Here is a 16,979-nt window from a genome sequence, read left to right on the forward strand (position 1 = left end):
CCTTGTTTGATGACACATTTGTAAAAGTGATAATCACAGTGTCCCATCATAGCAAGGAGACAGTGTCCTGAAATTGCATGTAGAATCAGCACAGTTCCCTGGATCATCTTTCCACAGATTCAATGCTTATTCAAATCTTATTTCTGCCCTACACCCTCGTCTTTTACTATACAAACACGGAGGGATCGGCGTTCCCTGAAGTGTTTGGTAAGTAGCTTTGCAAACATTTGGGTCCCGGAACGGAAGCACACACATTGATGCCTGAATGAGCTTATTGTTGTTTGCGAGAAATTAATGGCCAAAGATATAAATGGATTAAGGGTGCGTTCGACAATAATGTGAAGAACAAACCGGGTAATTGTTCCGACAGTCTGATATTATTGACTTAATTGAACGGTCTTGTCGTGGTAAGTGAAAGTGACATGCGGTACCGTGCGACAAATGCGGAAAGCTACCAAGAGCATTTACTCAAGTACTGTATTTAATTACAATTACAAAGTGCTTCTACTTTACTTGAGTAGTTCAAATTTACTTGATTACAATCCCTACATACTGTATATTGTGAGTTTGTAGTCTGCTATGTTCAGATAGTAGAAGTAAAAAAAACAGTGCTCAAGTGGTTGATCAATCAATATATAATCAAATAAAATGATACGATTCTGAAATGGGGCAATTCGGCATAATGAGTAGTTTTACTTTTGCTTAATTTGATGATAATACTGTTTCTTTGCCTTAATGAAAAGACTTAAATGTATAGGTACTTTTACATAACAAATATGAATATGTCTTCCACCAACTTTCTCCCATCAGATTTAGAAAGGAAAACCTATGAATCCAAATATTTCTCTTGGGTCCAGCCAGGGCAATTTAGCAGTAAATACTGAACTTCACTTTGACTGTGGTGCAGCAAATTGGTATTTTCAGTCGTTAGACGTAAGATCTCCAAACGATCCCTCTCCGAGCCTGAGCAACAGCACTACACACTACACACTACACACTACACAGGCCGAAAATCCACAGTAAACATTCACTCAAAATCTCCTGTTCATTTCGTGTATAAATATAATAAACCAGGCTGAAGCTCAGAGGGAACCAGGCTTTTGCAGTGGCAGCTCTCAAGCTCTGGAATGAGCTGCCTCTGCTGCACATAAGACAAGCCCCCACCCTTCAGGTGTTTAAATCACGCCTCAAGTTTTATCTTTGACATTTCCAAGCACAGCATGAGTTGTTTTTTATATCTAAAGTGGCACTGTGTATGTTGTATGTTTTTAAATAAAATAGTGTGATGTTGTTTTTTTAGGTTTTATTGTAAAGGACTTTTGTTGTTATTTAAATGTGCTATATAAATAAATGTGGTATGGTATGGTATGGTATGGTATGGTATGGTATGGTATGGTATGTTAGTAATGTTATTGTGTTAAGTGTGTATTTGAGTAGAATATTATGCCTGACGTCGAAATAAATAAAAAAGTATTCTGAAAGAATATATATTCAAAGATTTGTGCCACATTTTCACGATTTTTCAAAAATAGCAGACCTACAAGCTCGTAGTGCGCCACTCGGTGGCGCGCTATGAGCTTGTAGATCTGCTATTTTTCAATAGCTAAAGAATTACATAATGCTTAGTAAAGTTTCTGCAAGTATTAAATAGTTTCATAAATAGCCCTATGATTCGCTAGAGTGGTTGTTAACTAACTTGTTAACAGGGGTCTTATTAGGGCCAAAATTATTCATATTATACATTAATGATATATGTAAGGAAATTTGTCATATTTGCTGACAACACTAATATCTTCTGCTCTGGAAAGAACACCCAGCTGCTTTTAGAGGTGGTCACAACTGAACTGGACAAATTGAAAATATGGTTTGATTTAAATAAATTATCACCTTATCTGAAGAAAAAAAAACCTCTCAAATTGAGTTAAAGATTGATAATATAATATTAGAAAGAGTTTCAGTATCAATGTACGAGTACTAAAAGTAAAAGTATTGCAGAATATCCCATTTCAGAAAAAAAAGCAGATCTACAAGCTCACAATGCGTCGTGATGCGTCTCAGAGCCAACAAAGAACATTTTTTACAGTATAAGTAACAATACTGTACCTCAAATACCTCAAAATGTACTGTACTTTTCACCACTGGAAATAAGCAACCAGGTCTATGAAAACAAGGCCAAAAGCAGCGACTATTATTATTATTATTATTATTATTACAACATATAGCCTACTGCGTTCGGCTCTTTGAATATAGCTCATCAAAGCATCTTCAAAAAAAAATATGTTGAATACAGATTTTTGAAACATTCTAACACCACAAATCTGGTATCCCTGGGCTCCCTGGCACAAAATATTTTTCAGATCGGGGGGTTAAGAACAAGTAGCCTACATTTGTTAATTTGGGGTATACCAAATTCATGACATGAAGAAAAAAAAATTGCGAAGAAGTCCAAATAAGCAATATACAATTTTGAAACAAGTCCGCCAAAAACTGCAACCTGCAACTATATGCCAAGAATATTTACGAGCAACATTATACAGAAGACAACATGGCTAAAGTCAGGTATAGTAATCGAAGTGGACATGGCAATTCCCCAGCGTTTCGCCGGATGATGAAACGAGGCGGCATCACCCAGCCGTTTTTAATGAGGCACAGTAAAGGGAGGGGAGGGGGGGGAGAGAATCCACTGCTCTTTCCATCTCAACAGAAACCCCTTCCGCCAAAGCAGCCAAAGAAAGTAATGCATGGCATATTGATAAGCAGCGCATTTCCATGCAGTCCGCCGTCTGCTTAGGATTCCACCAGCATCTGTTTGACGTTGGACTGCCGAGCCGAGTGCAAGGTCTTCACCCCTTCACACACACACACACACACACACACACACACACACACACACACACACACACACACCTCACCTCGATGGCAGCTGGCAGGGGCGGAGAGGTGGCGTGGGGGACAGAATTATTATGCATGAATCAGTTAAGCTATACTGCTTCTTTTTTATAGAATCAACTAACCTCCCAATGTATGAATATTCAATACATACAGTATGAATATTGATGTGTGAAATAATGACTAGTCCTAATCCTTAATAATATCCTATCATATTCAAGGGCTTTGGGAGAGAAATGAGAAAGACACCAGTCACTTTAGACAAGAGTACTGCTGGTGTGTGTGTGTGTGTGTGTGTGTGTGTGTGTGTGTGTGTGTGTGTGTGTGTGTGTGTGCGCCCGCCCGTGATGTCAGACAGAGCCAGGAGGATCTGGAAAAAGGAACGCTCCAGCGCACCTTTAGAAATGCACGGCAGAAAGGCTTTATCATAGAAGTGCATGTCAGCAAAAAATAAATACAAAATAAAATAAAAGCTTTTCACATCTTTCTATAAGCTTTTCACAGACAGGATATGCCGCTTGTTCAGAGGCGTGCGCTGACCGCGCATGGCTAACTACCGCCACTGAGTCGGTCATATCTGGATGAATGACACACAGTGACTGTCCCCATTTGCCTCTGCCTCGACGCGACGTCAATTCGCATTACGAAGAATGACCTTTGGTTGTTGCCACATCGCCAGCCCCCGGAGTCCGTACTTAATCAAAGATGATTAGTTCAATTTGCTACGCCTGCCCCGGTAATTGGCATACAGAGAGCTGGTGGCACCAAGGGAGAGGTCAAACTCACATGCAGCTCAACCCTCTTGACAGTTGAGCGACCTCTGTGGGCAAACATTGCCAACGCTGCCGTAGGGCCTGGGAGAAAGCAGTGGTGGAAAAATAACTCTGATTTTTCACTCATTTTCCCAAATGATGGCGCTATAGTGCCAAGTAGTATAGGACCTGACTAAGATATGTATGCACTTCATTTAGGAGAGAATATCTCAACTGTTCTTGACTAATATGACCCGTGCGAACAACCTGGGAACTGTGAACAAATCTCTATCCGGGGCGAAATACCTGAAAATGACCACGCCCTTTTCGAAATGACCACAATCTGACCACTACTTCAAACGTAGCTATATTTTCTAAACCGTTTGTGCGACAGATTTCCTGAGGTGCTCAAAATGTTCAGAATACTTATGTCTAGAGGTACATATAAATGTGTAAAATTTCTAAATTGACTTTTTATGAGAAATCGGCCAAAATAGCAAAAAACTGTCCACTTTCTATATAAAACGACCTACATACAGCAACTGCTATATAGTTATGAACATAAACTTTACATATATAGAATAAATGTATTCCTTTATGTCTTCTATACATCATGAATGGTAATTTGGAATTTGAAACATATTAGAGGTTTTTTATATAAAGAAACCGAGCATTTGATCAAATTTGAAAAAACTGATCAAAAACTGAACTAGAGGCACTGCAGGTCAACTGTCAGTCTAAAGAGTTCATGGGCGAAGAATGGAACACCACAAAGGAGCGTGCTAACACCATCCAATCAGCCTTTCAAGTCTACCTTAAGGATATGGCATCACAGTCCCAGTCCTTTGATTATTGGAACACATATGTTTCCGACCTGTTCCCAATACTCAGGGATCTGACCAATTCTCTGCGCGCTGGAGACTGGAATCTGTACCTCAGTGCTATAGAAAGGGCAACTTCATTGTTCTTCTTTTTTGGGAGAACAAACTACAGTCGATGGACACCATTATTCCTGCAGGACTGCAATCAACTTAAGGAGAAGTTCCCACTCCTCTACGACTCCTATATGAAGGGTGGCTTTGTGATGAACACCACCAAGAAAGGGAGTGGAGTGCCCTTTGACCAGGCACTAGAGCAGTGCTACAACCGGCCTGCCAAAGTGAGTGGGGGCATAATTGGGGTTACCAGGAAGAAGGAAGCAGTAGCTCTGTGGGGAATTATCAAGCATAAAAAAGACCAGTATGTTGACCTCCTGAAGATGAAGGATGATGAGGGAGAACTCTCACTTCACCATGACTTCAACCCGAGTACTGCAACGAAGGTCGTTATGATGGTGCAAGATATCAAAGAATATCTCCTCAAGGTATGCAGTCCTCTACAAGACCAGGTAGCACTGAAGAATGTTCTCACTGGAGAAATTGTGACCAACGCAGACAAGTTGTTGTGCTGTTTGAAGGAGGGCAGTGATGTATATAATATACCATACAGAGGAGAAATGTGCACGCAGCAGCCATAGGCCTTGCAACACTGTATAATTATGGGATCCTAATATTCTTCAGCAGTGCTGCGCATGCTAAATTTGTCCATGATCGACTGATAAATAGATCAACATCAATACACTCAACAATAAGTAAAATCAAGCTTACGTCCCCTAAGCCCACCTTGAATGTGCCTTCCAAATCAGACATCAAAGATGAGACAATCAAAGCTGTCAGGTTTATCGAGTATGGCTGTCACCGGGGGTTTACTGTTGAGGAGCTACTCCAGCATGAGATCACCAACTCACCATTTTTCTTGGTTGACAAAGATGGTTATTTGAGAAAGAGTGCCAAATCGCAACTGGGGACTGAGTTGCTGAAGTTGTGCCCATTAATTGATCCTAAAGGGCCAGAAACCTCCCCACAAAGCCATGCAGTCATCATAGACTTCATGGCCTTAGTGAGAAAGATCCCCTTAAAGGGGGAGTGTCAAAGCCCGAGATTAACATTGCTGATAAGGTACATCACGTGGTCTGAATGAAAACAGTTTCAAACGACACGTGACTATATCTCAGGCTCTGACGTGACCTAGCATCTAGCCGAGCTGAGTGGCTAGCGCAGTAAAGGCTAGTGGTTTTGAGGTAACCTTTTGCGTCATACTAGGTGAAAATATCATTAAAAAATTATTTTATTGCTTTTATTTATTCCTTACAATGACATTGAGTTGACGTGTACGTTTTAGGGTAAACTGTTACATAATCGCAATTTCGCGTGACTAGTCCGTCTGAGCCCCCTCTCAGGCTCTCACCGCCGGGGCAGTGGGGGCACAGCGCCTCGACTTCTGTTCGTGCAGGCTGCACAAGCACACACGGGGGACGCCTCTCTCTCTCTCTCTCTCTCTCTCACACACACACACACACACACACACACACACACACGCAGACACACACACACACACACACACACACACACACACACACAACATTGTTTGAACATGTGAAATGTTTGTTTATGCATAATGAATTCATGAGAATCGCGGGCCGCGGTAAGCCTTGAACTCTGGCCGGGACACAAGGCACTTCAGAACGGGGAGATTGCGAGAGGAGGTGGGGGTGGTTTTTTTTTTTTTTTCTCCCTCCGTATATCTCTCTCTCTCTCTCTCTCTTTAGGGTCTCAGAGGGAGACAACTCACCGAGTCCGAAAACTGTATTAAATTAATAGTTTGTACTTTGTAGAACTGTAACAAGCACAAAAACTATTCAATACAGTATTAAAATGTCTGCTTTGTTCTGCAGCAAGGGGCGATATAATGCTGTGATTCATTCCACTTTACTGACCGTTTCATTGCCTATATTATGTCAGATTGTCCGTCATGAGTGACTACTCGTCGCCATAATATAAATATGAAATGGGAATATTTAGGTCAAATTGCTGATTGATTTTGAACATGCATTAACAATAGCCCCGAGAAGATAAGAACACAAGACAACATGCATTTATTTATTCCAATTACTGCTGCTCTGTCCAATTTATTCATTATAGTCGAGCCGATCGCTCTCTGCCCTGTCCTTGGAATTGACGTAGGCAAGACTGTCTACAGAATTCACGAGTGAAAAACATTGTATGGGTAATCCGTAATTGGGTATTATGAGTCACTGTAAGTAACCGTGTCGGCCCCAATTCATGATGATTACGGATCCCCATGTCCCATTCATGCAGGTATGCATATGTCCCATATGTGCCCTCTCCCTCCGCTCATTCTGTAGCAGAGGGAGAGGGCGCATTATGGGGCTAGCAGGCTAGTCTGCCGTACCAGAACAGCGGTTGTTTTTTAATGGTATAGTCACCCGCGGTCACAGTCTTAAAAATAAAAATATTTTCTCTAAAACTGCTTGGTAGGGCTATAGCTGGGAAAGCCTCCACTTCATTCAGTAGAGCATTAGACGTAACGAGCTGTCACTCATTCATTCATGCAGCCCCATGTTGCAAACACAAGGAAGGAAGGAACCTTCACTGCCTGCCCTGCAGCAGGCCAGCTATAGTCTCTCTCTCTCTCTCTCTCTCTCTCTCACACACACACACCGCGTCTCGCCGTCTTGCAGTTGCAATGGATGACGGATAGAGCCGATGCTCTTCTTGGTAAATAATAAACACAACTCTTCGCGTTCACAACAGCTATACACACAGGCTAAAACATACCGATAGAATCAACTTGGTGTGTGTGTGTGTGAGAGAGAGAGAGAGAGAGAGAGAGACCGCCCCTATATCGGTGTGTGTGTGTGTGTGTGAGAGAGAGAGAGAGAGAGAGAGAGAGAGAGAGAGAGTGTGTGTGTGTGTGTGTGTGTGTGTGTGAGAGAGAGAGAGAGAGAGAGAGAGAGAGAGAGAGAGGGGCGGACACAGGTTAGGCCGGCCGCTAGAGTAGTCACAGGCAGTGTACTGGTAACGTTACGTGAAGCTCCAGGGCTCCGTGAGCCCTGTTCAGCATTTAGCCGGCTGAGGGCGTGTCAGCGGGGGGAGACAGATAGACAAGATAGGTACGATGGAGCCCGTCGCGCGGAATTGCGATTATGCAACAGTTTTCCCTAAAACTTGGACGTCAACTCGGTGTCATTCTGGCGAGTTTTTTGTAGCAAAAAAGTAATTTTTCCACCAAACTTTTACCCAGCTATGAGGCTGAAGGTGGCCTCAAAACCACTAGCATGAGTTGATAGCCACCAGGAACGCTAACTCGCAGAACCCAGAGCCGCTCTGACATTTAGACCAGATACAAGATCAATTTCATTGGTCAAATTGAGCTGGCCCGACTTTACGTCACAATCTAGATGCTAGCGCTAATAGCCTTAATAGCTTCCCGAGGGGCGTGACATCCCCGCTTTAAGGAAGCTCAATCCACCCGTCAAGACCTTCCATGACTTTGCTCTTGCCTTAACGTCTATGGTCACCAAAGCTGGCTCCAACTGTAATGAGATCCACATTGTTTTTGACAATTACAGAGAGGATAGCATCAAGAATGGAGAGAGGGAGCGAAGAGCAAAGTCAAAAGACATGATTGTCATTGATGTGATCGCCCCAAATCACAATGTGCCGGTGGTATTGGAGAGGTTTTGGTCGTCTTCAATCAGCAAACGTGCATTCCAGGCATTCTATGTTGAGTGGCTGACCATCAATTACCAAGACACCAAACCTCTGTACCTTGGTATATCACCACAGGCATGGATTGTGTCGGAGGGGTGTGCTTCTCCATTCCCTCGGCTCAACTGCACACACGAGGAAGCTGATGACCGAATGATGTTCCATGTGCAGGACATTGTTAGCCACCGGACAGGACCTACATCCCTGACACTGTCATCAGGTGACACAGATGTCTTTTTTTGTCTGCTGTATCATATCACAGTGAACTGGAGAAAACTTGGTCTACAAGAGCTCTGGCTGATCCGCAACACAGGGGTGAAAAGGTCAGTACTGCCACTCCATGCTATATGCAAAGCGCTGGGAGATAAGCTCACAGTGTCTCCCAGCACTCCATGCACTGACTGGGTGTGATACTACAAGCAAGGTATCCACCAAACTTGCCGCCCTCAACACTGTCCGCAAAGCAGACTATTCAGCCTTGATCGAAGATTTTGACTGCCCACAACTCGAAGAAAGATCTATAGAGATGGCAGAAACATTTTTGGTCAAGTGCCTGAAGAAAGGAGACTTGGAGAAATTTGATGACCTGCGTTTCGACGCATTTGCGAGCAGTGCACTCAAAATGGACTTTGAAAGAACTCCTTGCACCTCAAATAATGCAAGGAAACACATACTAAGGGCATATTATCAGCAACAGTTGTGGGTACATGCACCATTTAGAGATGCTACCAGCATACTCAATGCGGAGTCTTATGGATTTATGAGAAGGGACAGCGTATTAGTCCCCGAGATGGTGACCTCAAAACCTGAAGGCCTGCCAGATCCATGCACATGTGGCAAGTGTGCACGCAAGAATGGGTGTCCGTGTCGGGTAGCTGGGATGCCTTGTTGCGTGTACTGCAAATGCAAAGGAGGTGATTGTTGCAAAAACACTATGAACAAATAGATGTTTGTGACATTAAAGACAATTTATATGGTGGTTACAGTTTTATTACTATGTGTCTGTTGTGCAATTTATCTTCCACTTTTACTTTTGAGCGGTAAAGGTCTTTGTGTGTAAAAGAAATGGAGGACCCTGATGTAAACCAGTTTTCTCGTTTTATCCTCGTAGCAGCTTTTTTTTAATTGACCTGTACTTTTGTTTGAACTCTTTGAACCTTTTATACAAACTGTGAATAAAAATCAAAAAAATCCAAATGATCAGTTAATGTACAGTGCATTACATAAAGGAATACATTTATTATATATATGTAAAGTTTATGTTCATAACTATATAGCAGTTGCTGTATGTAGGTCGTTTTATATAGAAAGTGGACAGTTTTTTGCTATTTTGGCCGATTTCTCATAAAAAGTCAATTTAGAAATTTTACACATTTATATGTACCTCTAGACATAAGTATTCTGAACATTTTGAGCACCTCAGGAAATCTGTCGCACAAACGGTTTAGAAAATATAGCTACGTTTGAAGTAGTGGTCAGATTGTGGTCATTTCGAAAAGGGCGTGGTCATTTTCGGGTATTTCGCCCCGGATAGAGATTTGTTCACAGTTCCCAGGTTGTTCGTGGGGGTCATATTAGTCAAGAACAGTTCAGATATTCTCTCCTAAATGAAGTGCATACATACCTTAGTCAGGTCCTAGACTAAAGCAGATGAGGCAGATTTTATTCTGAAAAGACCCGCCTTCCGGTACCCCCCAAAACCGGGACGGTCCGGGAGGCATAACCTTCCGCTACTACCTCGCGCTGTCACATCTAAAGTCTCTCTGGAAGCCTTTATATTCCAAATGATTTGCTATTATATAGGTTAAGTCAGAAATGAAGACAGAACATTGCCATTTTGATCAAAACCATGGAACGCCATATAGATTTAGAGTAAAAAGACAGTTTAATCGGGCCGCAAACAAGGAAGTGAGCGGCAGCGCGCATCGCCGAAGAAAGAATGGCATAAAGAAAAGAGCGATTTGATAGCCGTTTGATATCATTAAAAAGGACCTATACCTACTACTTAATTATACTGTACTGGAGTAGGCTATTGCACAAAAGCAGAGAAAAAAGCAGATCAACAACGTGGTGCGATAATGCACATTGTGAGCTTGTAGATCACTGCAATCAATCATGTAGGTAAAGATAACAGTCCGACTCTAACTCACGCCAAGTGTTTCCGCTATTGAATAGGGCTCTCAGCTAAAGGGAGGGGGGCTTTGTTTTCTGCTAAGGGACGATAGCAATTGTATTTAGTTTTTAATTTGGGTGTAGGCAGGAATTCCCTTTCCCTGTATAGTTTGGTTTTGTTGTTCAAATCAGTCCTCCACTCCAGTGTTGTTTTTGGCAGCAAATTTCTATTTTTGTTTTAGTCATAGTCTTTTGAATAGTTTTCACTTAGTTTTAGTCACATTTTAGTCACCTGGAATGTTCTAGTGTTTAGTCTAGTTTGTCATACGATTTTAGTCGACTAAATCTACAGTTGATTTAGTCGACTAAAATGTGTTTTGACAGGCCTTGATGTAATTGTAATGACATATTTTACACTTTGGTTGCATGGTGAAAATAGCAGATATACAATCTCACGCTGCGACGCGTTGTGAGATTGTATATCTGCTATTTTCAGCATGCAACCCAGCATAAAACTGGATCTCCTGTCCACTAGTCCCTTCCTAACATTTTAGTCTAGTTTTTATTTGTTGACGAAATTGTCAGTATATTTAGTCTTAGTTTTAGTCATCATAGATTAGTTTTTATTTAGTTTTAGTCAGTGAAAAAAGGTAGTCGACATTTTTCGTCTTAGTTTTAGTCGACGGAAACAACACTGCTCCACTCGATCGTGGAGATTTTGTAACCCAATCCTGAAGAGAATAAAGAAAAGATCGAAAAGTACATTTTGGGCGGCGGTTCTTGGGAGCTGGAAAGGTCGGTTTTCCCACACCTTAGGTTTCGTTTTTTGGGAGAAATTAATCCCCCCCCCTACTATAGCCTATACTAAATTATAATTGTACATGCAGGGTTGAGCCCCACGGTATAGCTTTTAACATTGATCCGGTTGCTATGCAACGCCTCCGTCACCACCAGCTATGGGATCTTTACAACTTCTCACATTTACCTCGGTTCAAAGGAGGATTTTCAAACCTCCATAAGTCGGAATCCTTGGTGGATCTTCAGCCATACAAAGTTCGGATGTCATTTGTGACTTTGTACCGCATCGCTCCCGACACGCAAACTTTTCTGGGGAGATGTCTGCTATTATTTTATTTTAAGTGAAAATGTGGCGCAAATCTTTGAATATAACATTATGCTTTCACAGCGAATGTTTTTTTAAGTCAAATCATTGTTTCTGGGGTCCCACGAACAACACATTTTCAGTTAGGGGTCCGTGGCCAAATACGGATAATTCTGGGGGTCCTTTGAGAACCAATGGTCCAGGGAAGTTGAAACACCTTCGTAATAACTTTATTACAGTATATATATATACTGTATATATTTTTTTACTATGGCCTGTGTTCTGTTCAAATGTTCCAGCCTCGGAACCTTTTTTTTTACGAGCGATGGGGGTGGACCGACGGCGGGCACTATAAAGGGAGTGAGTGCAGTGAATAAAACCTAAGGGACCCCAGAGAGAATATTAACGCTGAGCTCTGTTTATATTCAGCCACCGAAGATCCATCATCTCTCATCTCTACATAATGTTGGCAGGGATGCAGGCCGGCCGTTCAATAGGATTGATGAGTGTGCGCGCTTGTGATGGGCTGGACGTGTGTGTGTGTGTGTGTGTGTGTGTGTGTGCGTGTGCTTGTGTTACTATACTTGCGAGGTCCAAATGTCTCCCACAAGAATAGTAGAACGAGAAGTAGGCATCGTGGTCGTATACGATTGGGTTAAAAGTTAGACATTCATGTTAGATTTCTCGGTTATAGGGTTATATGTATGCCTGCATTTATACTCTGCATTTGGCATCTATGCGTGGCACTGTGTCAGAGTGTGTGTGTGTGTGTGTGTGTGTGTGTGTGTGTGTGTCCATCTGACAGACTCGTCCCTGTCACACTTCTCTAGATATGTGACCGCTTGCAGATAAACCGCGCCGTGCGTCCAATGTGACAGGCGCTGATAAAACGCTCACAAATAACTTGTCTTCGTGAAACTGTCAGGGGTGAAAATCTGAATCTATCCACCCCCCCCCCCCCCCCCAACCCCGCCGCATCCCCCTCTCTGAACCGAACCCCTGCGCGAACCCTCCTGCACTCCTTTAACTGGCTGACATACACATGGCACATATAGGAGAAATGACAGGCTTGCCTGTCAGAGAGAGAGAGAGAGAGAGAGAGAGCAAGCAACATGGTTTTGAGAGAGGAGAATAATAAAAAGAAAAAGGAAAAGAGACAAGACAGGCGCTTGTTGTCACTGTCGGGCAGAATCTTGTGTCTAAACTCCCAATGTTTTTTTTGTTTGTTTGTGTTTGTTTGTCTTTTTAAGTTCATGTCCTATTTTCTAGGGTTTGTCTTTGTGGGGTTTTGAACCAACCAACCAACCAACCAACCAAATATTAAGCTAAGAGCTTTTGACTAAATAATAACTATTGCATGGATCCATTGGAACACTGTCCTTTTATAGCTATATTTCCTGAAACATAATAGTCTCTGCATAGACTATACCACCTGCACCCATTGCAACGTCACATTGGAACTAGTCTCTCAAGACAGACTGTTGCCTCCGGAGGCGCTGTTTTCCCGAATATTTGACGATGGGATTCTCAGATTGCATTGGAACAGAGCGTTTAAAGTAACTATATACTGTATGTATTGTCAATATTTTTACTTCTACTCCACTACATCTCAGAGGCTGACATTGTAGTTTTACGCCCCCAATTTTAATTGAAATCTTTAGTTAATTATTTTGCAGATTTTGATATTTTTTTACTTTGGTATAAGCTCACATGGCGACACATTAGCTTGCACCTGCTATTTTCAAAATATTTTTATAACATTTTGAAAACTTGACGTGGGACATTCTGCATAATTCTTTTACTTTTGGTACTTTAATTACATTTTGACACCTGCACTACTTTTGTACTTTTGCTCAAGTAAACTTTGAATACGAAACTTTTACTTGCAACAGTCTTTCTACATTGTGGTATTGGTACTTTTACCTAAAGTAAAACATGTGAGTATACGTCTTCCGCCACCGTGTGTTTCCAAAACCACCCACTTGCAACGTGCCGTTTGGTTTGTCTGCCGTAGGCTATAACCTCCCCACCCCGCCGTCTGACGTGAGCACGATTTGTAAACTGTCAGAAAAGTGCCTAAACTTGCCCACAGGTCCCCCGCTCCGTGACGATCCCTCTGCGCCCCAATTAACTCTGAGCTAATTAAAACGGTTTGAGCACACAAACGAAACGGGGCAGTAATAATAAAAGTGTGATTGCCACAGGTGACGGGAGCTGTCGTTTAGAGAAGGTGTGTGAGCGCGGGGAGTGGAATGGGTGGGTGTTGTCCATCATTTTAAAAGGTATATACCCTCTCTGATTTTCTTTTAAACTTCCACAGCAAAAAATAATGCCACACACGTGCGCACTTACTCACGCGCACACACGCACATGCACACACAACAGGTGTCAGCAAGCTTCACATCAATTTCACATCACTGATTGGCTGCAGGTCCGAGCCGTGACATCACTGAATGGGTGTGGTCAGAGCCATGACATCACTGACTGGATGTGGTAAGAAGTTGCGACATGAGAGGGCACAAGCGTGCAGAGCAGTGGCGAGCTTTGCACACGTCCGACTGGCCTCCTCATCCGAATCTTCACACGAGAGGAACACACAAGGGTTTTGCCTCGTCCCCCGAAGAGGGACCGAGTTAGCAAAGCGCACAAGGGTCGAATACCCGCTCGGGTCATGCTGAAGACTTGCACGCTGCTCGGCATAATAGGCATAACATCCACGATATGGGGCTTCGTCCTGTACATGCTCAAGAAGCACCTCATGCGGACGTCCATGTTCCGCTATGGGCCGCGGCGGCACGACCCGTCGCCCGCGTCCGGAGGAGACGACGGACTCGACGCGGCCAAGAGGAGGAAGATCCTCGTCCTGGACCTGGACGAGACGCTCATCCACTCCTACCCCGAGGGAGTCGTCGCCGCCCAGCCCAAGGCGAGGCCGCGGCTGCCGGACTTCATCCTCCAGTTCGTCACCGACAGCAAGCACCCGGTTCGGTTCTGCGTGCACAAGCGGCCGCACGTCGACTTCTTTCTGGAGGTGGTGAGCCGCTGGTACGAGCTGGTCGTGTTCACGGCCAGCATGGAGGTCTACGGGTCGGCGGTGGCGGACCGGCTCGACAACAACAGGGACATTCTGAGGCGCCGGTACTACAGGCAGCATTGCACGCTGGACCGAGGTAGCTACGTCAAAGACCTGTCCATAGTGCACGACGACCTCTCCAGCATTGTCATCCTGGACAACTCGCCCAGGGCATATCGCAGCCAGCCGGACAACGCCATACCCATCAAGTCCTGGGTCGGCGAGGCCGGCGACACGGCGCTTCTTAACCTGCTGCCGACGCTGGACTCGCTGAGGTTCTCGGCCGACGTCCGCTCCGTCCTCTGTCGAAATCGCCCTCAGATACGGGCTTTGGCGTTTGGCTGAATTGGGATGGCTTCCACTCTGCCCTCCATTTCCACACCACCGAACCACCAACCCCTTTAGAAGCCTCTTATTCAATATCCATAAGGGTCCATGTTGGTTCCTAACTGTTCTCCTCCTCCCCTCCCCATGTGTGGCCTGATTGAGAGACTGGTTCCACCTGAGCTGCAGATCGTGGACTTGGATGTGTATTATTTCTAAGTAAAGACTAATTAAGTTCATTCCTTGTTCCCTGTGGCTGTTTTCCTGCATTTTGGACCCTACATTAATTCCTGGGTATGAGCATATAACACCCAACTATCAATAATTCAGTGGACCTGTGGGGTTCAGCTGACCCCACTTTGAGAACCACTGGCCTAGCTAATATAGGAAGAATAGTACTTGAAAGCCTGTATTAAACCACTGGTGGGCCAAGCCGTTATTTTTCTTCATTTGCAACTTTTTCACCGAAAAAAACAAACAAATAGGAGCTTCTCTGCAAGTCAAAAGACATTTCTCTCATGATTTCCTCTCGACCCCTTGCCATATCTCCAGTCTCGTAAATCCCACAAAGCCAACCGGGCAGTGGAAGATATATGGCCAACCCCTTTTTAGGTGAACCCACCACAAAACCCAACAATGTCAATTTGTTGGGTCTTGGGTGAATTAGGTTTTTTTACTTCACTAGAACAGATATCGTTGCTACCATTTTAAGTACAAAGTAATGACAATAGCGGATCTGACAGATCTAAATGTTTGTTTTGACCTAGATCTACTATTTCTGATACTTGTTGAGGGCAGCTATAGCCCCCTGCTATATGCACAGCTTGTCTGTGTGTCCGCGTAGCACGGAATGTGATGATTTGATTGGCTGAGCACGGAATGTGACGATGTATGAAACGTGAGAGCCCCTCACTTCACACGAGTGTGATTTTGAAATATGAGGTTTCCACCCGACAGAGACTCGATGTGATGCAAGGGACTCTTTGCTTTCTCATTATACCCGGACATCGTGGCACAACAACCTGTACATCTTTTTTAAAACCACAATCGTCACACTATCCCTATCAATTATGGACATCACTACGACACCTTTATGATTTCTGTCAGAAACGACTAACTACAGGAAGCGATGCCCATTATTCATCGCTACAAAATCATCTATATCTATACATTCCAGAAAGTAAGTGTGTGTGTGTGTGTGCCAGTGCACCAATAATAAATGAGTGGTACCAATGCCATCCACATTAGAACTCGGTCTATTCGTCTACAGTGCCACAGTACACATCTTGCTGTATGTGTCTGTAGGCCTATATTTAGCCATCAACGCGTGTCATCATCACGACTTAAGCAGTTTAAGATGACATGAGTGCAACGGGATTGCATATTGCATCTTTCCCGACGTGCATCGGCCCTGAGTCTGGTTATAGGGGTATAGAGCGTCGAAGTGCTGACGTCACTCGCTCATCCCCTAGGTTTCTGCCTGGTTCACGGACGTAATTTCTCCATGGAGAGTAACATGGGGTCATCTTAGAATCGTTTCATACTGTATAAGCATTGTGGTCCAAAAATAAACAAGCTGTCTCTGCACGACAGTCAGTCACTCATATGATACCGTCCAAAATGTTATATAACAGGGCTTGGAACGTAATTTCTTAGTTTTGTATTTTCATCCGAATTTTCAGCCTTCCCTTTCTTACATGCCTTTTCACTAGTTTGGTTAAACTGGCCGTCTTATCTTGTTACCCGCTTAACAGCACGTGTCCCCCTGACTGGGGGGGCTCTACACTTGGTCCGCTCCTATTTTGCTCTACACATCTATCTCTCTCTCTCTCTCTCTCTCTCTCTTTCTCAACAACAGCCGTGTGATCCAGTGTGGATTTACCCTTTAACAAGGGCACTGTTTGTGGCTTAGATTGTGTACTCTATAGCTCCATGGCACTGGCCACATTAATTTCCTTTCCCTGTGTATAATTCAAACGGTGGACCCTGGGCACTGAAAACAGTTACGTAATCAGGCCTGTATGCAACCTTTTACTTAAGTAAAGGTACATAAGTATTGGCGTCAAAATATACTTGATACCAACAATAAGCCACTCCCGACCTAGCTACACATACTC

General features: G+C 43.5%; 1 protein-coding gene across 1 annotated transcript; it reads left to right on the forward strand.

Moving 5' to 3' along the window:
* Positions 1-4,707: 4,707 nt before the first annotated feature.
* On the forward strand, positions 4,708-14,883 carry LOC308310605 (CTD nuclear envelope phosphatase 1A-like; the record flags this gene model as incomplete). Its single annotated transcript, XM_080756989.1, has 2 exons — positions 4,708-5,004; positions 14,089-14,883. 2 exons carry the CDS (start codon positions 4,708-4,710, stop codon positions 14,881-14,883), a joined length of 1,092 nt encoding a protein of 363 aa, XP_080613115.1.
* Positions 14,884-16,979: the final 2,096 nt, after the last annotated feature.

This window comes from Protomyctophum bolini (genome assembly GCF_963924005.1).
Source record: "Protomyctophum bolini genome assembly, chromosome: 23".
In the NCBI taxonomy this organism is placed as follows: domain Eukaryota; kingdom Metazoa; phylum Chordata; class Actinopteri; order Myctophiformes; family Myctophidae; genus Protomyctophum; species Protomyctophum bolini.